The following is a 26,343-nucleotide window of genomic DNA, read 5'->3' as shown; positions in this document are numbered from 1 at the left end:
TCAGAGCCAAAATCACTCCCACTGACATCACTAGTGATGTCAGTGGGGCCGGACTCAGACGGTAGGCGTTCCCATTGGAACACCTCCGTCTGGCAACCACTCCCCCGGCACGCCCACTCGCCATCGACAGCACGCCCCCTTTAGTGCGAGACCCATAACGACGCCTCGGGAGCTCCCTCCGTCGTGCGCAACTGACCCCCTCAGTTCTAATCGGCAGTGCAGCGGTCAGCTGGACATTGTAATCGTGAAGTCGTTTGTCAGTCTGTGATGTGCCTACACTGAATGCGCAGTTGTTCAGTATAGGAACACCAATCATCTGCTAACATGCTCAACCTGACGATATCGTTAGGTTGTCCAGCATGTTTGCCCGTTGATAGATGTCTAAAACGGCCAGCAGGAGCGTGCATCTCTGGTTGTTTTAGACATTTTAGTGAACGATTTGCAAACGATTTATGAACGATTGAACAATATCGTTATCGCTCAATTTAATCGCCTCGTGGATGGGCAGCATTAGTGCACAAACAACCTATACTACCTGGACATGTATCAAACCTTTGACAGAGTGGAGGCGTTCCCCATAGTAACCGATCAGCTCTAGCTAGCATTTATCAAGTACGTTCTATAAAATATAAAGGTAGAAGCTGATTGGTTGCTATGGACACCTTTCCCACTATGTGGAAGGTTTTTACCCAAAAACAAAACAAAAAATCAACTAAAAGAAAAGTATTAAATTGACATCCAGACAGCAGGTGACTATTGTCCTTAGATGTAGTGTTAGTATCAATTTATATAAATTTCAGTTAAAGTGGACTAATTACAATTATAGGCAGGGACACTAAAAATAGGCAGGATGGGTACAGGATGGTGGCGCTCAGGATCCCAATGCCGGCCATAGGCAAACGCAGGGGGGGGGGGTCTGGTTGCCTGGAAATACCCCACCCCACCCCAGCCCAAACCATATCCACAATAGAAACAGTAATATAATAGAACTAGTGCTGCATGTTCTTCTCAGTATCACAAATGAAATAATTAGCACCACCTGTGGATCTTTTAACATATGTCAGTCATGCTGGGCATACATTATACAAATATCTGTCAGATATCTGTCCAATCTGGTTGGTTGGAATGAAAATCTGGTAATGTATGGGAGCAAATGACAATCGATTATATATGGATTAAAACACTGGAAAATAGATTAAAATGATTGTTCAAATTGGTTAAATTAGTTTTATTTAACCAATTTGTCTGAACGTCCATTTTTTTGTCTGTTTTCCAGTGTTTGTGAACAAATGTTCAATTGTAATTTGCTGCCATACATTACCAGATTTTCATTCCAACCAACCAGATTGGACAGATAATTGTATAGTGCATGCCCAGCATTAGGCTGGGTACACGCCTAAAGATTTTCTGTCCAACCATCCAACTAGTTGATTGGTTGGAATGAAAGCAAATGACAATCAGCAATTTGCTCCCAAACACCGGAAAATGGACAAAAACTGTTGTTTGAACAAATTGTTTAGATCAAACATTTAATAAACTTGTCTGACGACCATTTTCATCTGTTTTCTGGCATTTAGGAGCAAATTGCTGATCATAATTTACTCTCATACGTTACCAGATTTTCATTCCAACCAATCAACTAGTTGGATGGTTGGACAGAAAATCTTTACTTGTGTACCCAGCAGTGATAAATACACCTGTGCATCAACTAGGAGATCTGGAAAACATGAACTGTTAGGGGTGCACTGCTATAGACCATCAATATGGTTAATTATTAATACTGTATAATCATACACAATCCAGTGCATAACGAGACGAATATGTACATATATGTCCAGGGCAGTGCTAGGTTCTTCTGTTGCTCCTCCAGACTCCCGGACTTGCTCCAATGCTCTGGAATGGTGCCCACATCTGAAATAAAAACATTCAGCTCAGGCAGGATGGCCCGACTGCCGCATCTAATGGATTACTGTGATCGCTGGCCCTGTATATGCTGGAATTATGACACACAATACACTTTGTATGACGCATATTAAAGTTGGTTAAGTGCAAATTTTTCATGGACTGGCCACACTCTTAAATCAAGCATTTGGAAACCCCCCTCTAGAAATCCTGCGTTTGCCACTGATGCCGGCATCCCTACAGAGTTATAATGCCGACTTTTATTGATCAGTATTCTAACCCTCCCCCTACCCGATGCCTGACCCTAATCTCCCCACTTAGTTCCTAAACCTAACTTGCCCCTCCCCTCACATTAAATCGAACCCTTCCCCCAACCCCGCTACTTACCTTCAGGATTCCGGCGGTCGGGATGGCGGCACTGGGATTCAGAAAAATGTCGGGATTCTGGCGCCGGCATTCTGAGCACCGGAATTCCTGCGGTCGGGATATTGACCGCATCCCAAAATAGGCAGCTCCTGACTCCAGGAACCAGCCTTGCTCTCCAATGGATCATCAATGCAGACCTGTCTCGTTAAGTTCACTAATACACAGATATATTTTGTAAGCTTCAATTGATTCTAAAATGTCCAATTCTTCTACGATCGAACTATGGGTAATTAAACTGCTCATCGCCCTCATATTCTTCAATCTTCAAATGGGCTCTCAAGACCCACTACTTCATCAAGGCCTATCAGCTCTCATCCTAACCCGCTACAAGCTCTTTCCTCCCTGTCTACCCCATCTGTGTCATGCCTGTTTTCTGCCCCTCCCCTTTAGAATGTAAGCTCTCACGAGCAGGGCCCTCTTTCTTCATGTGCTCCTCCTTATACTTTCTTCTACCCCTTACTCCCCACAAGGACATCTAACACTTGATTGCTAACTCCCTGCTGCTTATTTTGAGTGTTATAATAGCTAATGCAGCAAAGTGTACAAACCATGTCCTTGTCCTGTATTGTACTGTAAGTCACTAGTTTCTTGTTCACTTATTTGTCTATGTACTATGTAAGGCGCTGCAGAACACTTGTGGCACCATATAAATAAAGGATAATAATAATAATCATCTATCTGTTAAGGATGCCCACTGTCACGGAACCCTCACACAGCGCCGAGGCCTCTATCTCTCCGTGATAGTCTTTTCAACATCATCTGTTTCTACTTTATTAAAAGGAACTAGCTTCTCAATCTGCCACCATTTAATTTCTGTGAGTTGCACAAAAGAAGCTGGCTTCTATTTGTATTGTATTCTTTAGGGGTCGGATCTGATATTAAACTGCTGTGTGTTTGTGCTGCTGCTCTATCACTGAGTTTAGACAGCCAGCTTCCTGCAGGGTTTGGACAATATTGATCAAAAATGAAAATACTGTAAGGTTTGAGGTACTAGTTTAGAAAATTGACAGTACATGACTATGAATGAACACTGATATTAATAGTAATGTAAGAACAAAAAAATTACAAATTACATGATTTTATGTATTTTTGAAATCCACCAATACCAAATACAAAACACACAAGGAATGTTGGGCAAAAACTACAACAGGAAAATGGTTTCAGAGTCAAAACCAAAACATGGGGGACCACGCACACCTCTGTTCATAATGCTTAATTACAGGGAGGAGAAAGCTATGTTGCCTAATTTTACATCAGATCAAGCCATGTTCCACCTACAGTGAACACAGAGAGGGATGTAGTCACCATCCCAGCAGTTGGGATGCCAGCGCTCAGAATACCAGCGCCAGAAACCTGACAGCAGTCGGAATCCCGGCTCCAGAAACCTGATCCCCAGCATCCCAAAGGGAGAGGGTTAGGTTTAGGCACTAGGGGGAGGATTATGCTGCAGGGAGAGATGGTTAGGCTGCAGGAAAGATGGGTTAGGACACTTACCTTCAGGCATCGGGATTCCACTGTCAGTATTCTGACCACATTCCATAGACCTGTGAGCATGAATCCTGTGTGGGCTAATGCTGTAATGTACAAACATTTTGTAGTTTTGTGAGAATATGCAGTATGTAGGTTTCACTTATTTGAGAATGGTTGTAAACAAAAGGCAATGTTAGTTGTTTGAGTATGTACAAATGAACTACACATCCTTGGAAGGCCAGATTTAATAGATTTGATTATTCACAAGAAAGATTAAAATAAATGTTCTTTAAAAATGAAGCCTTAGTGACAATAACTGTAGTAGAACCTAGGCCTAATCGATTCAATTTGAAGAATATTAGTGACATGTTGTGAGTCCAACAAATTAATTGCAGTAACAAATTGCATAACTGTAAAGAAATGTTATTTAAATACATGCTGTATATAATGTATTGTACAGTAGGATAATTTGTATATGTGTATGCATGTCTGCCATTACATTAACATGGAGCATAATTAGACAACTTGTTCAGGTAACAATACCTTAGTGTACTATTGTAAAATAATGGTCTTGAAAGATATTTTTATACCTTTGTGTTATTGCAGATTTGTACATTGGATGTTAAATAAATGTACTGTGTGCTGTATATATATGTCTTGTTTTATTATCTTGATATGTTATTTTACATGATGTATTAAACTTTGCATTTGTATGAAATAAAGGTATACAGAACATTCCCACAGTGGTATCATTAACTTAGAATGTTTAATCTTATACAGTTGAATATTCAGGTAGAATATTTTATATATACAAGTATTTAAGTAATATCCTATTCGGGTCACTCCAAATACATTCAGCAAATTCCTGTCACTCCTCCGGGTGTCTAACACCCCCACCCCCCAAGGCGCGGCCCCTTTAAGACAGTCTCAGCCCTCGGGCGTCGTCACGTGACGGGCCTTTGTCCGGACATTCGGGTGACGGAAGCAGCACCGGAGAAATCAAAAGCGGGTGAGAAGTAAAGCAGAAACCGATGAACACCCGAAAGAGGGTGGCGTATTCGGTAAGTATATACGTTGTCTGCATTCAATATTGCAACCAGCAGAACTGTCTGTGCCCCAACCGAGAGGTGACCCGCCATCGGGCGGGGTGTGCATGAGATCTGCAGTCCGGCGTTTGCAGGGCCCGTGATGGCTGTGGTCTTGCCGATGTGGAGAGCTACTTGAGATGTACACGGGGCACGGGCACCCTTCTCGGGTCACTAAACATTAGGATTATGGCCAGGCTTGTGCAAGAGGCAAGGGGGGCTGATAGAACGGGTGTGGCGCACGTTAGATACCGGCTATTAATGCAGTAAGAGGTGTCAGGTGGGCCGGTATCGAGTCTCCCGTTAGGGGTGTGGAGCATGACGGGCACCGGGGGCTGCCAATTACATGGCTACGGTGGCGAATATCCCGCCTCCCATGAGTGGCAGGCAGCGGGACGAATCGCCGAGCTCCGACACGGTTCCACCCTTACCGGCGAGGGAAAGCTCCAATAGGAGCGACTCTTTCTAGGCCAGTGCCGCTGTGACTGACATATCGGCCAGCCAACCAGGCGGCCGCTCTGCTCGGAAACACTAGCGCTGGGATGGGATGGGGCTGACAGCAGCAGCTACATATATGTACATACATGTGTGATGGATGTGCAGTTGTGCACTCTCCGTGATGCTCACTGAGAAGAATTGTGTGCAGTGAGCGTCTCTCTAGTCTTTATATGATAATAATACGACCAGGCAGAATGCACTGTTTGGCCATTTAACGCTATGGTAACTTTTTATAGTTTATGTTAACATTTCAAAGGGAAATTTTGCCAATAGTCCTGCTGTTGTGCATATGACAGCTTTCCATAAATGCCTCGGGTCTTATGGTGCATACACACGGTCAGATTTTTCCTTCAGATATGAACGATAACGATTTAAAAATCGTTCAGTCGTTCATATCTGAAGGAAAATCGTTCATATCTGACATGCCTGAACGATGGACGATCAACGATGCGCGTTCCCGATGGTCAGATAACGATTTCTGACATCTGATGTGTTTGCAGTCAGACTTGGACGATTCCATTCATTTTAATGCAGTCAAAAATCGTTCAATCGTTCAAATCGTTCAAAACTTTGGTAAAATCGTTCAATCGTTCATCTGACAAATCTGACAGTGTGTATGCTCCATTATGGTGCATACACACGATCAGATTTTTCCTTCAGATATGAACGATAACGATTTAAAAATCGTTCAGTCGTTCATATCTGAAGGAAAATCGTTCATATCTGACATGCCTGAACGATGGACGATCAACTATGCGCGTTCCCGATGGTCAGATAACGATTTCTGATATCTGATGTGTTTGCAGTCAGACTTGGACGATTCCATTCATTTTAATGCAGTCAAAAATCGTTCAATCGTTCAAATCGTTCAAAACTTTGGTAAAATCGTTTAATCGTTCAATCGTTCATCTGACAAATCTGACAAGTCTGACAAATCTGACCGTGTGTACGCTCCATAATGGTGCATACACACGATCAGATTTTTCCTTCAGATGTGAACGATAACGATTTAAAAATCGTTCAGTCGTTCATATCTGAAGGAAAATCGTTCATATCTGACATGCCTGAACGATGGACGATCAACGATGCGCGTTCCCGATGGTCAGATAACGATTTCTGACATCTGATGTGTTTGCAGTCAGACTTGGACGATTCCATTCACTTTAATGCAGTCAAAAATCGTTCAAAACTTTGGTAAAATCGTTCAACTCGTTCAAATCGTTTAATCGTTCATCTGACAAGTCTGACAAATCTGACCGTGTGTATGCTCCATTACATGTAAAATGGCAAAGCATACAGTAGTTACAGCTGTGCTGGTGTCCTGTAAGTACAGTAAAATCGTGTTTTGTTTTTTTTTAATCACGTTGAACAGTCACACAGCCAATGGGCTGGTGTTGGCTGAGATAAGGGTGGTGTCACACAAGCTCTATCATGGATTTCATTTAGAAAGTGGATTTTTTTGGTGCTCTTTAGACTCTTGACTAATGCTCAGTCAGTGTCAGTGGTTTCCAAACTGTACCAGAGGTACCCAAATTCCATCATTACAGTTCAGGTTTTAACAAAGGCAGAACCATGGGAGACAATGCAGGTGCCTGCCGCCGGGCTCCAGCACTGGATGGGCACCTCTTCCATTTCCCACTATATATTCACCCCACTTAGGGCTGTAAATATGTACCCGGAGTGTACCATCATGGCCGCCCAATACATGTCACCCCTTCCTGGCACCTGAGAAGCTACTATACACTAGTGGAGAGCTCTGTGTCAGACCATCAGCTGCCGCCTCTGTCTACCTATAACCTGTCCCTGCTCATTGGTGTTGCTGCTCCTCAGCAGCTTCTTTTGTCAGTGTGACACGTCCGGTGCCCGCCTCACCCACAACTCTGTCTCACTCCTCCATGGCATACCTATATTCTGTGTGCAACTGCGGGTGTATATGCTTGCGAAATGCTACATTACAATGTCAGCGGCTGTGACTCGAGGGGGGATGAACTTACGCCATTGGGTTTTAAGGATATCCATGCTTGAGGTGACCTAACTACTGCCTCAGTCAATTTAATTTAGCCATCTTTACTCCAGCATGGATATCCTTAAAACCTGGGGGTCTTTTAATGAAGAAAGTGAAAACTGAATTGCTACTTTTCACTATCTCTTTAGTTTGAGTCTATATATCGCTTGGTAAGTATAAATTAATGTTCACTTACCTTTCTGCCGTTGCTGTGCGAAAGAGAGGCCCTCTGCGATCCTGTCTTCAGCTGCGGTCCTTGGAGACTTTGCAGTGTTGGATCCTCAGTGTGTGCATTGTGCTTGGCAGCACCTTATGGCAGATCAGGGATAGAGGGGGGAGCCGAGCCTGCTGGGGGCAGTAGGATTAGTAACAGAGCACGAGGGGAGTGGTCATTTAGGGTCACCAGCAACAGTAGGGATAGGAGCAAGTGTGGGGTGGGGGGTTTCCAGCACTGCAGCAGTCAACAGAAGGTGACTCAGCATATGCCCTGGGCTCCTTTGATTGGTTGCTGGCACAGAAGGGGTGGAGCCATCAGGTGTGCGTGAAGGACAGTGAAGTATGCCACTTCCCTGTCCTTAACATAGGAGTGAACAGATTACGCCGTCAACAGGCGGCAAATCTGTTAAAGCAAAAAAACCTGGAAATCGAAGCTTTCCGTTTCTTAGTGAATCGCGCTCACCATACTAAAGTATAGCGATGTGATGCTTAAACAAAGCAGAGGCGCTCCAGGAGACAGAATAATATTCTCCACGGTAAGCCTCTAAACAGGGCTTTTTACTGCTACATGAATTGGGAATGCATGCCAGGATGCTGACGGTCTAAATACCGGAGCCAAAATCTCGACATGTCGGGCATCCCGGCACCAGTATCTCAACCGTCGGCATCCCGAATAGTAAGTGTCTGGGTGCACGGGGAGGGTAGCGGGGATAGGTTTAGGCATTAGGGTGAGGGTTATGACTAGGGTGTGGGGAGGGGACGGTTAGGTCTAGGCACTGGAGTTTAGGTTTTGGCACCGGGGAGGGGAGGTTAGGTTTAGGCACTAGGAAGGGGGTGTTAGGTTTAGGTACCGGGGAGGGAGGGTTAGGGTAGGGAAAAAACCTACCTTGCGTTTCAATGGGTGTCAGTATTCTGGCTGTCTGGATTTCATACCCAACAGCACCGAGATATCATTCTCTACCCCATGAGTGGACCCCCTGGACTGTAATGGCGCAATTTGGGAACCATTGCTGTATACAGTGATCAGATTGCTGTGTGACAGCGTTTTACTCACAGAAACTATTTTCATTTGGGGCAATTAGATTCTGTGCTTTAAGCTGGGTACAAACTAAGCTGATAACTCAACGGATCAGAAAAAAGCTGCTATCCTCGGAGTGGTTATCCCATCAGTGTGTATCAACCACACAGAACTAATATTTAGCTCTGTGTGTACATTCTTTAATGGATCGGGAGGTCCGGCATCCTATATTTTTAACTGCTCCCAAAATACGATTTACCAATCCAACCACTTGCAGGAGAGTTTTAAGCCATTTATTGGCTAATGCTCCTGCATACACACCTATACAATCATCGGTCCGATCAGCCAGTATTGGATGATTGGCCCGATAACTGTATAGGTGTGTGCCTAGCTTTAAACTGGCTACACACTAGAACGATTACCCTACTACTCTGATAACTAGTATGATTTTACTGCCAGTGAAAGCTCCCAATATCGGCCCTACACAGAATGTTACAACTTATTGATTTTCTGGCGCATCGATCGTGCACCACAGGGATGATGGGGTCACCCTAAAAATATTTGGTCAGATTACACTCTCCACAATATCGTGACATTGTGGCTGACATTGTTCAGGTAATTAAAGCTGAGTGTTTCTGGCTTGTTTTCTCTGCATTTCTGCAAATCCATCATGCCTACACACTACACAAAAATCCGATCAACCGATAAGTGACTTATTTACAACGTAAAATCATCTTTCATAGATATATTGCATGGACTGTGCTGCATGGCAGATGCTATATATTTAAAGCTGGGTACACACTATGTGATGTATCGTACAATATATAATTCCGGTGCGGATTGGAATGATATATCTTACACATCGTATAGTGTGCACGGCCGATCCGTCGTTCATCGCATCGCAAATAGAATGATGCAATGAAATACGCGGTACAGTTACATGTAGCATGTAAACATGCATGGCGCTATTGTACGGCGCGAGCAATGTATCATTACATCGCTGTGCTGCACCATTGCATGGTGTGTACCCAGCATTAAAGACATATCTTTTCACATCTGCTTGTATGTACACACAACCAACTGCCCCACAGGAACCAGCGATAATGACATCACAGCTTTTTAATTTTTTTTTCTAGCCAGACATATTGGGCGGTCGATTGGTAAGTGTGTATTCACAAGGTCATTTGTGCATAACTTTTCCAAATAGTTAGATCGGGTAGCCGATCTATTTGTTGTATATGTTTAAGTGTGTACCCCACATTATATGAATAGAATGTATGTATGCAAATTTGCAACACTTTCAATTCTTCCACCTGTTTTAATAACATTTTATAAAGTGTGTCACATACTGTGTTTATGAGCTTAATAAAGTGAATGGAGCCTTGATCAACTCTCTACAGAACTTGCTGTAGCCACACATTCCAACATTTTATATGATTTAACAATGAAGAACCACCAGGCAACAAATAACAATTTCCGACTAGTCTGGTGTAAAATGTCCATGTCTGTGGCCAGCTCTACAGTCTAATGTTGCTTCTATTGATTTTGTGGGACAGTTTGAGTCAGTGATCACATATTCCCGCATAGAGCAACACCCTAACATGGCCATTTACAAACTTGCTCGATAAGGATAGTGATCAGGGATTATTCTTGGGCATCTAATGTTGAAGTATGTGTGGCCAGCATTTAGGTATGGGTACTGTATTATATTAAGTTTTATCAAGATTGTGGGTTTCCTTGGAAATAGTTAAAAAACAGCTCCTTGAATTACTGCAAACCTTCAAAGAACTTAATGCATTTCCCAAATATAATAACTTTTGACTTATGTATATAATTTTCCACTATATTTTATTCTAGCTCACAAACCTTTTGCTTCTGCCACACTGTGTCCTTTAAAGGATGGATTTCTCCTCTCATCATATTCGCCTTCTGCAGCAGTTGGATGAACAGAGAAAGAAGGACCTGTTTTGTGATTGTCACATCATGGTGGAAGGACAGGTGTTCAAAGCTCACCGAAATATCTTATTTGCCAGCAGTGGGTACTTCAAAATGCTACTGTCCCAAAGTTGCAAGGATGTGAGCCAGCCCACAACAGCAACATTTGATGTTTTTTCTGCTGACACCTTCACTGCCATCCTAGATTTTGTGTACTCTGGCAAGTTACCCCTGTCTGGGCAGAATGTTATTGAAGTTATGTCAGCAGCTAGTTATCTGCAGATGACTGATGTGATCAGTGTATGCAAGATGTTTATAAAATCATCACTGGACATTAATGAAAAAGACAGGGATGGGTTCTTTAGCTTGTCCGACAAAGACAATGGAAGTAATGGCACTGGACTTTACGCAGCAGGTTGGAGGACAGAGAATAGCCCAACGCACACCCGCGAAACAGCAGAACACGGTGGCTTCATTGCTGGATACAATTATCCCCCTCCTATCACTTCACGTTTACAGCGCCCTTTTTCAAAACATCCACGTAAACCAGAGCATGTCCGCAAGCACCGGAGGCGTTTAATGCCTGAGCCTCTAACCCCAGCTTGTATCACACCTGTACCACTAGGAGATCTTGTAGGTGGTTCTGCTGACTGCATGGTCCATGATGAAGAGAGTGCACTACAGGAAGAACCACAATCACATGAAGATTTGATGTGTCCAAAGGCTGAAGAAGAGGATGAAGGGGATACTGCTCAAAGCTGGCCAGAGTCTCCGCAGCATGGAGACTCTGGAGATCAGGACGGTACTCCACGTGTTTCCAAGGCGGAAGAGCTATACAGAGCAATGCCAACCATCTTAGGGGTTATGTCCACTTGGAGTGAAGGTGAGAGAAAAACTAATTATATTACTCTAATGGAAATAATAATCTAAACAAGTGTGTGAATTAATCATTTTAAAATTGTAATATTCTGCAGAGAACACCAATTTTAAAATATAATTTAGTGAAGGATAATTAAACAAGAACATAAGTCATAACTCCACTTAAATTAAAAATATTTGTTGGCCAAATTACGGTGACCTTTATTGCATTACATCTTTGTCAAACTTAAAAACCGTTGACTGTCATTGGCCACAAACACAAATCTAATAGAACATGTTGCATACCACCTTTAATGAATATTCATTCAATATATTAGGAATTAATGTCTCATGTGAAGGCCTTACCCTTACGTACCAGTCACTTTAAGGATGGCTTCCATGGTTCTTAAAAAAGTATCATTTGTAAGTGAAAGATGAATCACATTTAGTGTACTCGGGCTTTCTACTGTCGGGATGTATTCAGTAAGCCGGTGGTCGAAATGCCGCCGACACCGAAAGCCAGGCATGGGACTAAAGATAGGTGTCTAAATACCGACAACTATCATTAGCCCCTCGCCGAAATCCCGATGCCTGGCAGTCCAAACGTATGTAAGCCGGGCTTAGGGAGCTGTTAGCCGTGGGGGGGAGGGTTAGGTTTAGGCATCATCACCCATCGGGAGGGTTAGGCAAAGGGGGGTTAGGTTTACGGTGTGGGGAGGGGGTTCAGGCACCCCTGGGGGAGGTTAGGTACCACTAGGTTAGGGGGGAGGAGTAGGGATAGCCTACTTGCCTCCCCTGTTGGGATCTTCATCTTCCGGCGTTGGGATTTCAACCGCCAGGCTTCCGTCTGGCGGTATTACAAACCCAACCCCTACCGACAGCTAGTTATCTAGGAAAGGGGGGTCCCAACTGTTTTATAGTGACTATGGAAATAGGTCCTCTTTGCAGAAGGTACAGATTTCTAAACATGTAAATATTAATCATTTATTCCACATAGTTCTCACTGCCTCATTCACAGGCTAGACGTCTACCCCCCCGAAACCTACCCTCTTCTGCTGGTCATTATAGCTAATGGAAAGGCAAAGTTGACATCAATCGCACACTTTGCCAGGCTCCTGGAGATCAAAATCTGCTGTCTCTCCAGCCTCATGCCCATCTATCTCCAGGTGCATTGATAGGCATAAAATAAAAGGGTCCTTACCAAAGAAGCTGTAACATAATGAAAAATGAAAACAAACCTTTATCCAGTATAATGTAGTACATACTTTGCCCTAACCTCAGTGTGTACAGCCAATATGCGCGCTCCCGCAGCCGCTTACGACCTCTGTCAGCCGTGCTGCACGTCCAACCGGACGATATCCCAAGCGGGCCCGTTGCAGGTTATTTAGGATGGAACAAGGGATCTTCTGTTGTTCATTAACTCGTTCTGATGTGTACCCAGGATCCGATATGTCGGCCCAACGTTAAGGTACAAGTTTGCCAAAATCTTGCTTCTGCAGGATTTTTCTTTCTATTGTTGAGAGGTGTGTTTTGTGTTTTTTTGTTTGTTTTTTTTTTTGTCATGCAGCGTCAGAGAAAGTCTCAATTTTCCTAAAATCATTATCTGGACACCCCCAACCTAATGACTGACTAAGCCATTGAAGGTTTTTCAGTCAGCTTAATTAGTCCATAATTACTTGCCTTCTGCAGTGCTGTCTTCCTAATTCAAAAGTGGCCGCGAGGTACGCAGATTTATTTGCGGCCAAAAACGCGCACCCAGTTTGATATGTCTGACATTGATGCTTCAGGCGTGTCAAGGGATGATGTTAGATCAGCCCATAGTGTAGTATCTGCCTGATTCAGAAATGGACCTTATTGTGACTGCAGCTGCATTTTCGTACGCCTGCGAAAAAATTCTAAGGCTTGCAAAGATCACCCACTGCTGCCTTCTTACCTGCATGCGACAACACATACCTGCTTAAATATCCACCATCAACGCACATTGGTGGCAATCTTGGCCTTGCGTCTGGTCTGACAAGCTGCAGACTCTGCTCTTCTCTCATGCAGAGGGCTCTCATGCTGCGTATGCACTAGCAGTGGCTAATTTATGCATGCCCATGTAATTGTTTAAACAGATAGGCACACCTGTGTTTTTCTGACCACCCCCCTATCCCACCCCAAAACGCTGACAGCCTATCACACACTTGGCGATGGATTCCAATGTGCATCCGTAATTACAGTGAGATTGCCGCGCACACGCAGTTCGGCTTATAAGCATGTGCAATGGCAAACAATAGCTTGAACTGCGTGGAAATCGCATTAGCATCCATCCCTGAATCAGACCATATGTGATAACCATACTTAAAAAAAATATATGAATTGTGAATTGTAAAGCCTTAATACCCATATGTGGATTATCACAAATTCTTTATTAAGTGTCAATTTTTCTAGAAAAACAATAGCATGTAATGGCTTATGTTGGAGATGTTGTGGGGGTAGGGAGATTCAACACACTGTAGCACAAGGGCCAGTAATTGCAGCTGTAACTTGTCCCTGCTCCAAGTTTGGACACATGGCACAGCCCAAGTTTCAATTTTAGTGCTTTATCAGTCTAACTAACCTTTAAGCTATTTGTATAGCGAAGTACTTCAAATGACAATAAATTGGTAAGAAAAAAAAAAAAATCTATAAAGAATCGCTGAAACCATGGCAACATAATACATACAGCAAGAAATTGTTTGCAGCTATTCATGTCTTATTGCAGTGGTTCCCAAACTTTCTCAGTTCGAGGCACCCTTAGGGTCTCCATAATGTTTTCACGGTACCACTATGCCAAAATAATAAGTATTTATAGCCCTAACCCTTTGCCCCACTCCATGTCCACTTACCTTTAGTTGTGATTTGCCAACGCCGTTCTGCATCATCACTCCACTCCTCAGATCAAACACTTCCTGTCTGATCTCCCACAATGCACTTCAGCAACAGGCAGCCTCACGATTCACTGCCTGTTGCTTTCCACTGACAGGCCTGCTTCTGCACGCTCTCACCAGTTATTACAACCAAAACCTCCAGCTCCACACCGCACCTCTACTCCGTGAAAGTGCCGCGGCACCCAGCAAAATAAATTAAAGGCCTTTTTACAGTAATTAACACTGGTTACTGAGAGATGTACAAGAAAAACAATTGCTTTACGGATTACAATGTAACTTTGGAGGGTCCACAAAGCCAGTATATTTAAAAAAAAAAAAATGTTGATCTGCTAAATTATCATTAGAACTGACTTTCCGAACAATTGCAATGTAGGATATTATAGAAATTTATGTGGTCAACCCTGTCACTCTTATTGAGATATCTACAGACCACCAGTCAAGAGTTTTAGAAGACCACTATTTTTTTTTTCCAGTTTTCAATTACATTTACTCATTTAGTTTAATGTCTGTGTATCCTGATATTACATCACAGATCAAATAAACAATTTGAGATATATATAATGAACCACCTTTTGCAATTATAACCTCCTAAAACACAAATCAACTATTGTTCGGGACAGTCTTCCCAACGGTATGCAGTCGGGATGCCGACGGTCGAAATCCCGACGCCTGTTATTAGACCTACGCCGGGAGCCCGGCATTCCGAATGAAGGTAAGCAGGGCTCGGACAGCCGCGCTTAGGTTTCAGGGCTCTTACAGGGAGGTTAGGCACTAGGGGGGAGGTTAGGCACCCCTAAAGGAGGGTTGGGGTGGGAGGGTTAGCAATAGTTAAAATACTTACTTTCGGGATGTTCAGGGCTGCTGGTCTTCCGCTGTTGAGATTTCAACTGTCGGACATAGGTCTGGGGGTCTTTCATACCGATCCCATCCCAACACTATTGCAAAAGTTCATGCATGTGTTGCATTTGTAAGCTGTTTTGCTTTAATTCTTCTGTCCAGTTCATCCCAAACCAGCTTGAAGGGTTTTCAGACTGTCCTGGCCATTCCAAGTCTGTCTTCTTTTTCTCAAAGGTAGTTTTGAAATAGTGTGGAGGTATGTTTTGGGTCATTAGCATGCTGTAGAATGAACCCTTGATCGACCTGGGATAAACCAAAGGGGTTTAAAATGCTGTGGTAGCCCGTTTGGTTTGAGAGCCAGCAAAAGAGCCCCAGACCATTACACTTCCTCCTCCATGTTTGACAGTTGATTTCACACAGAAAATCCATTCTTTTACAGATGTGTCCTCATACAGGTAGCCTCAATACGCCAATACGTACTCAATACGTTGTGAGTGCAACTTGCCTGGTGTGAATGAGTTGCCAGGTCCCATGCTAGTGTCGGGCTTCCTTTTTTGCCAAAAAATATACAAGTGTCGCATATCAAATTAATTGGCAGTCTGCATGTGCGACCTAATTGCATCGCATTGCATTGCTACTTAGACACATTTTCAGCAAAAAAAAGATGCCCGGCGCTAGCAGAGTCTTACAGGACCTGGAGCGCCAATGGGAGCTTTTTAGTGTGACTGCAACAAAGATGTGTAAGGACACATCTGTACCTACTCTACGATGTACAAAAACCCTGTGTGATGAATAAACTATTTAAAATTTTGATTTTTCGGTCCAAAAGACCTTCTTGCAGTCTTCGGTAGTGCACTGTCATTGCTTCATAGACCAGGCATGTCTGTGTCATAGCTATGAGTTCTTAACACATTACTTGTTCTCTGAAAAAGGCCTTTTATTTATAACTAAAAAAAGGTGAAAAACAAACCCCCTAGCAGTTTACTGCTTACCTTTTTTACCATTTCAGGTTTTTCACTGGACATTAATTGCTTAAATTTCAATGAAACTGGAAAAATGGTGGTGTTCTGAAACTTTGGACTGGTTGTGTGTGTGTGTGTGTGTGTGTGTGTGTGTTTTTCTGAGTAAATATATTTGTAATGGGGCTATTGTAATGAAATTTTCATGAAATGTCAGTAACAACCCATGCAATTCACACATACAAAGAAATCAAACCATAGATGTCCATAAATTTACGTTATGTGTAATAATATGAAATTACACAGGGAAAATGTATTGAACACGCTTAATGAAATGTATTTAATACTTCGTACAAAAGCCTTTGTTGGTAATGACAGCTCCAAGACACCTCCTGTATGGAGAAACTAGTCAAATGCATTGCTTAGGTGTGATTGTGGCCCATTCTTCCACACAAACAGTCTTCAAGTCTTGAAGATTCCGTGCGCCTCTTCTATGAACTCTGATCTTTAGGTCTTTCCATAGATTTTCTGTTGGATTCAAGTCAGGTGATTGGCTGGGCCATTCCAGCAGCTTTATTTTCTTTCTCTGAAACCAATTGAGTGTGTCCCTGGCTGTGTGTTTTTGGGATCATTGTCTTGCTGAAATGTGCACCCTCGTTTCATCTTCAGCATCCTGGTAGATGGCAGCAGATGTTTTTTCAAGAATGTCTCGGTACATTTTTCCATTCATCCTTCCTTCAATTATGTGAAGTATGCCAGTACTGTCTACTGAAAAACAGCCCCACACCATGTTCCCACCTCCAAACGTCACTGTTGGTATGGTGATGTGCAGTGCCATTTCTACTCCAAACATGGTGTGTATTATGGCATACAAAGAATTAAATTTTGGTCTCATCTGACCAGACTATATACTCCCAGTATTTCATAGGCTTGTCCAAATGTTGTGCAGCTAACTTTAAATGAGCTTCAACTTGCTTTTTCTTCAGCAACGGAGTCTTGTGTGGTGAGCGTGCATACCATGGCAGTTGAGTGCATTACTTGTTTTCTTTGACCAATTATACCTGCTAATTCCAGGTCTTTCTGAAGCTCTCAACAAGTGATCATTGGCTCTTGGACAACTCTTCTGATAATTATTTTCACTCCTCTGTTAGAAATCTTGCGAGGAGCACCTGGTCGTGGCCGGCTTATGGTGAAATAATGTTTTTTTCCACTTCCGTATTATGGCTCCAACAATGCTCACTGGAAAATTCAAAAGTTTTGAAATCCTTCTGTAACCAATGCCATCAGTATGTTTTGCAACAATAAGGTTGCAAAGGTCTTGAGAGAGCTCTTTGCTTTTACCCATCATGAGATGTTTCTTGTGTGACACCTTGGTATTGAGACACCTTTTTATAGGCCATCCGTTGGGACTGAACCAGCTTATATTAATTTGCACTGATAAGGGGCAGGATTGCTTTCTAATTACTGATAGATTTCAGCTGGTATCTTGGCTTTCCATGCCTTTTTGCACCTCCCTTCATGTGTTAAATACTTTTTCCCTGTGCCATTTCACATTATTACACAACTTATTTATGGACATCTATTGTTTGATCTCTTCGCTTGTGTAGATTGTATGGGTTGTTGCTGACATGCGGTGAAAATGTCATTACAATAGCCCCATTACAAATATATTTACTGAGAAAAAGTTGATGTGTTCAATACTTATTTTACGCGTATGTATGTGTGCGTGTAATATATATATAATATAAATATTTTAGTGTGTTTTATACATTTTGTGTTTCTGAAGCAAGAGTTGTACCTGACTGTTATTCATATGCATACTCCATAAGCAACTCCTTGTTTTCCTAGATGACCTGAGTCCTGTGCGGTTTAAATGTCCCTTTTGTACACACACTGTCAAACGCAAAGCAGATCTTAAGCGGCACCTGCGCTGCCACACAGGAGAGCGGCCATACCCCTGCGAAGCATGTGGAAAGAGATTCACTCGGCTGGAACACCTGCGGAACCATTTCCAGACTGTATGTACTGAACACTGGGTCGGTTATACAATGTTAGATTTGTCATTCAGTAGATAGTGAAATAATCAAATGTCAAGTGAGAACATGTGCTGGGTAATTTATCAGTAGGGGTGGGGGGGTGGGGGATTTTTTATTTTCTCTCCTGGTCTGGGATGGAGAACTTCTCCAGTTTTTTTTCCGCCTGTTTTCCATTTTCTTGGCAAAAATTTTGCAGTTTATTTGGTGAAAAACGGCTGTTTTTGCCGCTAATTAAATACGGCCCTATCATCGGCTGCTTTGACCAATAGCTCTAAAGTAGCAATGAATGCTAAAACCAGGCTTGTTTAACGATTTTGTCAAAGGCATCAATGATCATCAGGTTTGACAAACCACAGCATAGAAAATATACCCCTTTTAAATGTATATTAAGTATCCAATGATCACACTGTATTTACTCTTACATTGTTAAATTGAAACCAAACAGAATAATTTCTATGGTAATAATTGTCCTTTTGTTTCCTTCTGCTCAATTTCCAATTCAGTGCTTCTGATACTGCATGCCTCATTTGTATGGTTAAAAAGTGCTGTTTTTTTTTTTTTAACAGTAATATCTAGCTGGCTATACGAGGCCTTGTGTGAAGAGGGAATATTTCTCTATATGGAATGCAGAAACAGAAATAATAATTCTGGAGAATTATAGTTACCAATAAAAATCAAGACCCCCCACTATAGTGCTGTTTCACAGTTGCACACAAATGTGGGTGCATTGCATGCACGGCAATAAATGCAGATCTATTAATCCGTATGCAGGGTTACAGCCCCCACCTCTCCTATTAATCTGCTTGTGAAATGTGCAGTCATTACAACCAGATCTATTCCTGGTACAGGTGATAGTCTGGAATCAGACTGCTCTCTGGGTATGCTCAACTCAGCCTAACTTGCAATCTTACCTACACGCACATATACCCACAGCACAATATGTAATCACACCGTTAACAGAATATCTTTTAGTATGAGTATTCACACTATTCCTTTTCTATTAGCGTTGTTGCAGTTGTGGCCACTACCTGAATTTTCAACAGGAGCATACGAGTGATGCATTCCTTGTAATTTCATTAGTGAATAAAGAAAAAAAATCTTAGTATCAGATTTTTAAATGAACACTTTGACCCCTGGATAGCGCCGCTTTGTTTTTCTTTATTCTGATATTTATACGAATCATATGAAGCCCAGCGGGAGAAAAAAAAAAAAACTTCTGTACTATTTGAATATTTAATAGAGAAGGTACTTTTAATTACTTATAGCTGTAAAGTGCCTCTTCATGAACAGCTAGAAAACCCCAATTCTTTTAATATTAAGTCTGTTTATGCTAGATATTATGTTAATTTTGATATTTATTGACCTGACAAAAATAATGAAGTCTTACTTAAATTTTTTTTTTTTTTTTTTTAAACTATTAATGTTAACTATTTATTTTTTATGCTTTGTTCCTTTAAAAACTAGATACATGAAGCTGGCAAACTCATCTGCAGACGGTGCAAGCTACCAGTCACAGAGATGACAGGCCGTGTAATTCAAGATGGGACGAGAAGATATCGTCTCTGTCACCCATGTCTCTCCGAAGCTGGTTTGGATAATGTCAGCTTTGATTTTGGTGATGATCAGCCCCTTGTGCTACCACCTGAAAATGAGCGGGAGCAGAGCTGGCACTTCAAGGATGATGCAAGAGAAGATAATGATGGGGACCGCCCAGAATCAGACCTTATTGTGCAAGAAGTAGAAGACAGTGATGAGGAAGACTCGAAATCCCAAATCAAATGAATATTTGGGCAAACGCTTTTCCCTGTAAAATACTTTTTTCAAACCACACTGAGGGTTATTGTGATAACACTTTTAGCATCTTATTTATGTACATGGCTGTTTTATTCATTAGAATGATTAATTGTGCACCATTGCTCTTTTTAATAGTAGTCATGTCCAAGAATGACGCTTCATTATGGCTGCTGCAGCTTGCTGGTACAATGCCCATTATAGCACCTCATCTGTAAATACATGCCCAAATCATCATGCAGAAAAAAAATTAATCTGCAGTAATCAATGTAATGAGAAGAAAAAAAAAAGCATCTGCCACTCTGTTATTGGAGGTGGCAAATAATGCTGAAAGTTTTACTGTAATGAAGTTATACCTTTACATAATTTATGTGCTGTAATTTCTCATTGAAACAAAAGTATATTCAACCATCCATTGATCCATGTTGTAAGGGTGGTACATGTAGTCATTATGTTTAATTTAAAACTAAAGTCATAATTGTAAATAAAACACAACACAGTGCCCAAAAATAATTTATTACAAATATACATCTTCATTTCAGTGCTAGCAAAACAATGCTAAAAGAAAATTCTGTTTCATAGTACAGAACAAGTTTGTAGTGTGTGTTTCACTCATGTTAAGTGCATAAGGTAAGGCATAAACAGTCTTTCACTAAAAGATCATTCATCCTAAAGCGGAGATGTTGCTGAGACTTATGGGAGAGAATCACTGATGTTTATTCGGGTAGTAACAAGTTAAATATCAATGATGACAAAAACTTCAGGCTTTTCCTCCTCACAGATCTGCATGGCTGAGTAAGTAATGGCTTTCACCTCTGTGCCCTGCCAAAAGAGCACAATGAGGACAAAGGCTGTGCTAGTTACAAAGATAAGGCTGGCATATATTGTGACCATGCAGTTCATTATTAGTAGCAGGTACAGCAGAAATGTATGCACTAGAAGTCAATCCTGTTTTGGTATCTGTGTAAAAGTAACTTAAAAAATATCATGCCCCCAACAGATTAGACAAATTTATAAATAGTTTTCAACTCCAATCCTGAAGTACCCCTAACAGGTCAGGATTGCTGCCTGTGGGATACTTACTATTGACACAGCAACATAGAATAACTTACTGTACCTGGGTAAAGAAATCCAGAAAACATGACCTATTTGGGATGCTTGAGGACTGGAGTTGAAAACCTCTGTATTAAGAACAGAATACTTACCCTGATCAGCATGTGTTCAGATGCTGGTCACCCATACAGTCTCCATCTTCCCCCTAACACTGCTTGCTGCTCAGAGGCCACTTAAAAAAATGCTGATACTACAGGGCACCATGATTCAAAAAAGTTTGTGATCCACTGTTTTAAGTGAAAGCTGGTTTCTCTGAGCTGCTGTACAGTCAAGACCAACAGCTGAAGAAGGTAACATAGGGTAAGGACAGTAAATGTTGATCAGTTAGGTTTTTTATTTTTATTAGATATTTTGTTTCAAGTACACATACAAATATCAATTCGGTCTTGCTTGTAAATCCCATCAACTGCAAAATATATATTACTGTCAATTGAGGAATTATCCACATGCTCTCACCATAAGACAGTGGTTCTCAAACTGAAGGCCCCTATACATCAGAGGCTGCAAAGTGCACGATTGCTGCAATCGATTGAAAAAGGGAAAGTTTTATAGACAAATCGATTGATTGCAATCAATTGAAAAGTGCACGATTGCTGCAAAGGGAAAGATTTTTATACACAATCGATTGATTGCAGCAATCGTGCAATTGATTGAAAAAGGGAAAGAGTTTTATAGACAATCAATTGCACGATTGCTGCAATCAATCGATTGTGTATAAAAATCTTTCCCTTTGCAGCAATCGTGCACTTTTCAATTGATTGCAATCAATCGATTTGTCTATAAAACTTTCCCTTTTTCAATCGAATGCAGAATTGCCACAATCGATTGAAAAAGAGAGAGATTTTTATAGGCAATTGATTGTGGCAATTCTGCATTCGATTGAAAAAGGGGAAAGATTGTGTATAAAAATCGATTGATTGCAGCAATCGTGCAATTGATTGCAATCGATTGAAAAAGGGAAAGAGTTTTATAGACAATCGATTGCAATCAATTGCACGATTGCTGCAATCAATCGATTTTTATACACAATCTTTCCCCTTTTTCAATCGAATGCAGAATTGCCACAATCAATTGCCTATAAAAATCTCTCTCTTTTTCAATCGATTGTGGCAATTCTGCATTCGATTGAAAAAGGGAAAGACTTTTATAAACAATCGATTGCAAATTGCACGATTTCTGCCATCAATGTCTGATGTATGGGGACCTTCAGTCCGCAGGACCCCACACAGTTCACAAGTCACCTACAGGTGCACTAATTACACACTGACATTTAAAAGATCCACAGGTGGAGCTAATTATTTAATTTGCGATGCTGTGAGGAGACCTGGAATACATGCACTGTTTGGGGACCGAGTTTGAGAACCTGTGCCATAAGACAACTATAATTTAAAATCTAATTAAGGCCCTCGTGCCACTTTTAATAAATGGTAAGCTTTTTCTTTGTAGTGCCTTCTCATATTAACGTTTTTGCTATGCATTTATACAAACAGACACAGTTGTATGTAGTGCACCTATATTAAATGCAGAAAGCTCAGCACAGGTGTGTTGTATCCAGTGCAAACCAGGAAGCAGATTTCCATTTTATCCCAGGACAATGCAATTAAACCACTGAAGAATTGGTTAAAACACAGGTTCTCAAACTCTGTCCTCAGGATTCCAAACAGTGCATGTTTTCCATGTCTCCTTACAGAATCACAAGTGAAATAAGAAGCTCCACCAGTGGAACTTTTAAAAAGTGTCCGTGAGTAATGACTACACATGTGCACCTGCTAGGTGACCTGGAGACCATGAACTGTGTGGGGTCCTGAGGACAGAGTTTGAGAACCTCTGGGTTAAAAGCACAGAAGGAAGCTAGAAAGAAAAATCAATATATTTAGTACACAGGTTCTCAAACTCGGTCCTCAGGATCCCAAACTGCATGTTTTCCAGGTCTCCTCACAGAAACGCAAGTGAGATAATTAGCTCCACCTGTGAATCTTTTCAAATGCATCAGTGAGTAATCAGTGCACCTGCTGGGTGACCTATGTGGGGTACCGAGGACAGAGTTTGAGAACCACTGATTTATTAAAAGTAGCAGGGTGGCATATAGGAGCCAATATATAAAGGTTACCTGAACATAGCAAGATACTTTGTAGGTGAGAGATCCATTCCACAAAGTGGAGCCATCCCCTTCTTGGGCTGATCTAGTAAGGAACCAGTGATAATCCTTTAGAATCTGCCTGAGTTACTAGCTGGATGGATGCCTCTATGCTGTATAGGGGGCAGGTCTATTTTAATGGTGCTGTTAATCTATTTACTTGTGATCTTAAGCCATGTGTTAATGTGGTTTGTTTGGGACCTCCGTATCTAGCCTTATGTATTCACATAAAGCTTGGCAGACAGTCACAGCTTCTACTAAATCAACATTATTGTCACATGTTCTGTGCTTAATTGCGGTTAGGATGGGGGAATGCATACATTAAGCCAGGGGTAGGCAATGTGGTTGGTTTTTTTTCCCCCCTTTTGGGTGTCAGACATTCAACTTTACAAGCCCAAAAACATTTCCAGATTATCACCATCGTTACATTTACAAAAGTAATAAAAAAAGGTTAGTGGCTTCCCTGTCTTCTTTTTTTAAAGCTTGATTGCGCAACTTATTAGGTTGATGTCATGTAGTCTGGAGATGAAGAAACGCTTGAGAATTTTATACTGTTAAGCTGGCCACACACTAGACCAACCTACATCCAACCAGCCAACTAGTTGATTGGTTGGAATGAAAATCTGGTAATGTATGGGAGTAAATGTTGTTCAGCAATTTGCTCCTAAATGCCAGAAAACAGATGAAAATGGTCGTCAGACAAGTTTGTTAAATGTTTGATCTAAACAATTTGTTCAAACAGTTTTTGTCCATTTTCAGGTGTTTGGAAGCAAATTGCTGATTGTCATTTGTTTTAATACATTACCAGATTTTCATTCCAACCAATCAACTAGTTGGCTGGTTGGACAGATAATCTTTAGATGTGTGGCCAGCTTTACTCAACTGGGAACAGGACTAACAATGTCAGGTTTCATTCACCAAAGGCTTCACTGGGTATTCAGGCCACGCTTGAGTTATTCTGTTTGTAGAAGAGCTAGGGCCCGATTCAGATGTGGACTCTAATGCATTAGCAGCTCCAATTTTGTACGCAGTGGTCATGCAAAAATATGCTATTGCTACAGCCACCTGGAAACCTATTGAGATGCCCACAGGCGGCCTCACCGAACCAAGCAAATTCATACAAATATGCGCAGTGGCTGGAGATCCTTTGATAATCAACCGTCTGAGTAATCCTATAATCGCGCAGAATGGCCGTGGGAACGAAGACGCTGACGCCATATTTTCTGTGTACGGGATCACAGAGGTAGGCAGATACACGCCCTGAAAACAGTCCCGACATGCCTGCGTTTTTGCTGCTACTCAATGTTAACTCCCACAAAACGGCCCCAGTTGCAATTCAATCACCGCACGGCTAAGACGTATGCACAGTCCACCGTAAATCACTCAACTGTGTGATCAAAATAGCGTCCACATCTGAATCAGGCCCAAAGCACGCTAAAAATGATTCCTCTATGAGGGAAGGCGTAGCACAGTGTGTACTGGGACAGGAATGGACCCCATGGATGTCAGTCAATAAAATCCTCTAGTGCCTCCTGGTGGCATTATTCTATTCTTCAGTGCAGGACGAAGGAAACTTGAATCAAAGCATGTAAAAAGTGTCATACATGTATCATTTGCAGGCTTTTACTTACATAGACAATTATGTTCAAAACTTTTTTCTTTTGCATTATATCATGCCCAAGCTATATTTGTTACACATCCTATGAATTGTATATGCTATATTAGTTCATTTTAGACCAAACTGTCCTTCAGGTTCTTTCTTTCTTATGTGAAAAATCTTTTAGAGAATAATATCTGGTTTATCTCCCCTGTACACTAATGCTGTAGTGCTAACAGCATGTAGGATGTAAATGATAAATATTAGGATTGGCTCTACATTGAAATAAATAACTAATCTAAACCTTCCATCAGCGACGTGAGGTAAATGGCTGGGGAGGCACTGGCTAGTATCAGAGCCAGATTTATAGATACATATATGAACCCAATGGTTCATGTGGGCATTATACAAAGGTGTATAATGCTGGAAATTTAGTGTATTTTTGATCAGTGATGTGTGGAAAATGTAGACAGGGGAGGCAGTGCCTCACCTGTCAAACACTTTTTACTCCAGAGTTAGGACTATAAAAATGATTAGAATAATACAAAGAAGATATTTATAATATTTTCTTTATATTTTTCTTGGAATTTTTATTGTCAAAACTAAGTATAGCTAAGTAAGAAAGGATCTACCTCACCTGACCGCACATCACTGCCTTCCATACATCCAAATTAAGTATCTTTTATTTCTAAACTGACAAAATTAAATAGCACTGTACACTGAGATCAGGATAAAAATGAATGACTTGAAAAGCATAAAGGAAAAGAAATCAACCTCCCTGCTCTATATACAGTACAATGTCTGATGCCTGCACTGAAACCCAATGGTTTGCATCCAAGTCAGACGATAGGTGGACTGCACATGCGCCGTGATGCCACTGCGACCCCCTGATCGCTGCCGCCTGATTGATAATGAGCCCACACACACTCTTATCCTGGGTTCTTATCAGTCAGATGCCCCATCACATCTTATGCTTGGTACACACTGGCTGATATATTGGCCGATCATTTGATCGGCCAATATATTTGCTGCCAGTTGGCGAGCGTATACAGACGATGTGTACAGACATATCGCATTGGCTGTGCTGAACAGTGTGTATGGGCGGTCGCGGGGAGGCCAGATGATGGTCGTTCAGTGTGTATGAATGACCATCATCTACAGATATATCTGCCAGGTGTGTACCCACCTTTAGACAGTGCTGAAAGCTTATCAGGTCAGAACAAGGTGTGAGGGACGTCAATGGATAGCCACCCACAAGAGTCCACTGCTTCAATTTGTTCCCAGCAAATCCATTTGTTCCTTCTTCATAGAATTTAACAGCCGAACATCTTCACAAATTTAGGGGGGGGGTCTCACTTCCCAGTGTCTTAAATGTATGCACCCCAGGGGTTCTTTCTAGTACCTTATTTGGGAATGTGATAATGTTAGCAAATTCTGGCATAGATTGGTGAACACCATGACTTCCCCGGGAGAGTCCCTTCCTCTGATGACACGGTTACTGGGTGGTTTTGAGAAAAAGCTTTTAGCTAGATCTATCATGCAGTAGGTCTT

At 41.7% G+C, this 26,343-nt stretch overlaps 2 protein-coding genes across 3 annotated transcripts in view; one reads left to right on the top strand and one right to left on the bottom strand.

Moving 5' to 3' along the window:
• Positions 1-4,723: 4,723 nt before the first annotated feature.
• On the top strand, positions 4,724-21,610 carry ZBTB8A (zinc finger and BTB domain containing 8A). The gene is made up of 4 exons (XM_088451215.1): positions 4,724-4,859; positions 10,478-11,438; positions 17,967-18,136; positions 19,619-21,610. Exons 2-4 carry the CDS (start codon positions 10,520-10,522, stop codon positions 19,934-19,936), a joined length of 1,407 nt encoding a protein of 468 aa, XP_088307341.1. The 5' UTR covers positions 4,724-4,859; positions 10,478-10,519; the 3' UTR covers positions 19,937-21,610.
• The window catches only part of TSLIG1 (tRNA splicing ligase complex subunit 1), a 24,599-nt gene continuing 18,701 nt past the window's right edge, over positions 20,446-26,343 (bottom strand). The window contains exons 7-8 of one of the 2 annotated variants that reach the window (XM_088451216.1): positions 23,169-23,241; positions 20,446-20,767 (exon numbers count right to left, since the gene is read on the bottom strand). In XM_088451216.1, coding sequence (XP_088307342.1) covers positions 20,721-20,767; positions 23,169-23,241 — 120 coding nt within the window. In that variant the 3' untranslated portion in view covers positions 20,446-20,720. The remainder of the gene's footprint in view (positions 20,768-23,168; positions 23,242-26,343) is intronic. The other variant, XM_088451217.1, reaches the window with a different exon arrangement.

This window comes from Taudactylus pleione, unplaced genomic scaffold, assembly GCF_031769625.1.
Source record: "Taudactylus pleione unplaced genomic scaffold, aTauple2 ptg000541l, whole genome shotgun sequence".
NCBI classification, from domain to species: domain Eukaryota; kingdom Metazoa; phylum Chordata; class Amphibia; order Anura; family Myobatrachidae; genus Taudactylus; species Taudactylus pleione.
The sequence above is the reverse complement of the archived record's forward strand: the minus strand, read 5'-3'. Positions and strand labels throughout refer to the sequence as shown.

Coding starts and splice junctions, on each gene's coding strand:
- ZBTB8A (XM_088451215.1), top strand. CDS start 10,520: ATGGATTTCTCCTCTCATCATATTCGCCTTCTGCAGCAGTTGGATGAA. Junction 11,439..17,966: donor TATGTCCACTTGGAGTGAAG/GTGAGAGAAAAA, acceptor TTGTTTTCCTAG/ATGACCTGAGTCCTGTGCGG. Junction 18,137..19,618: donor TGCGGAACCATTTCCAGACT/GTATGTACTGAA, acceptor TTTAAAAACTAG/ATACATGAAGCTGGCAAACT.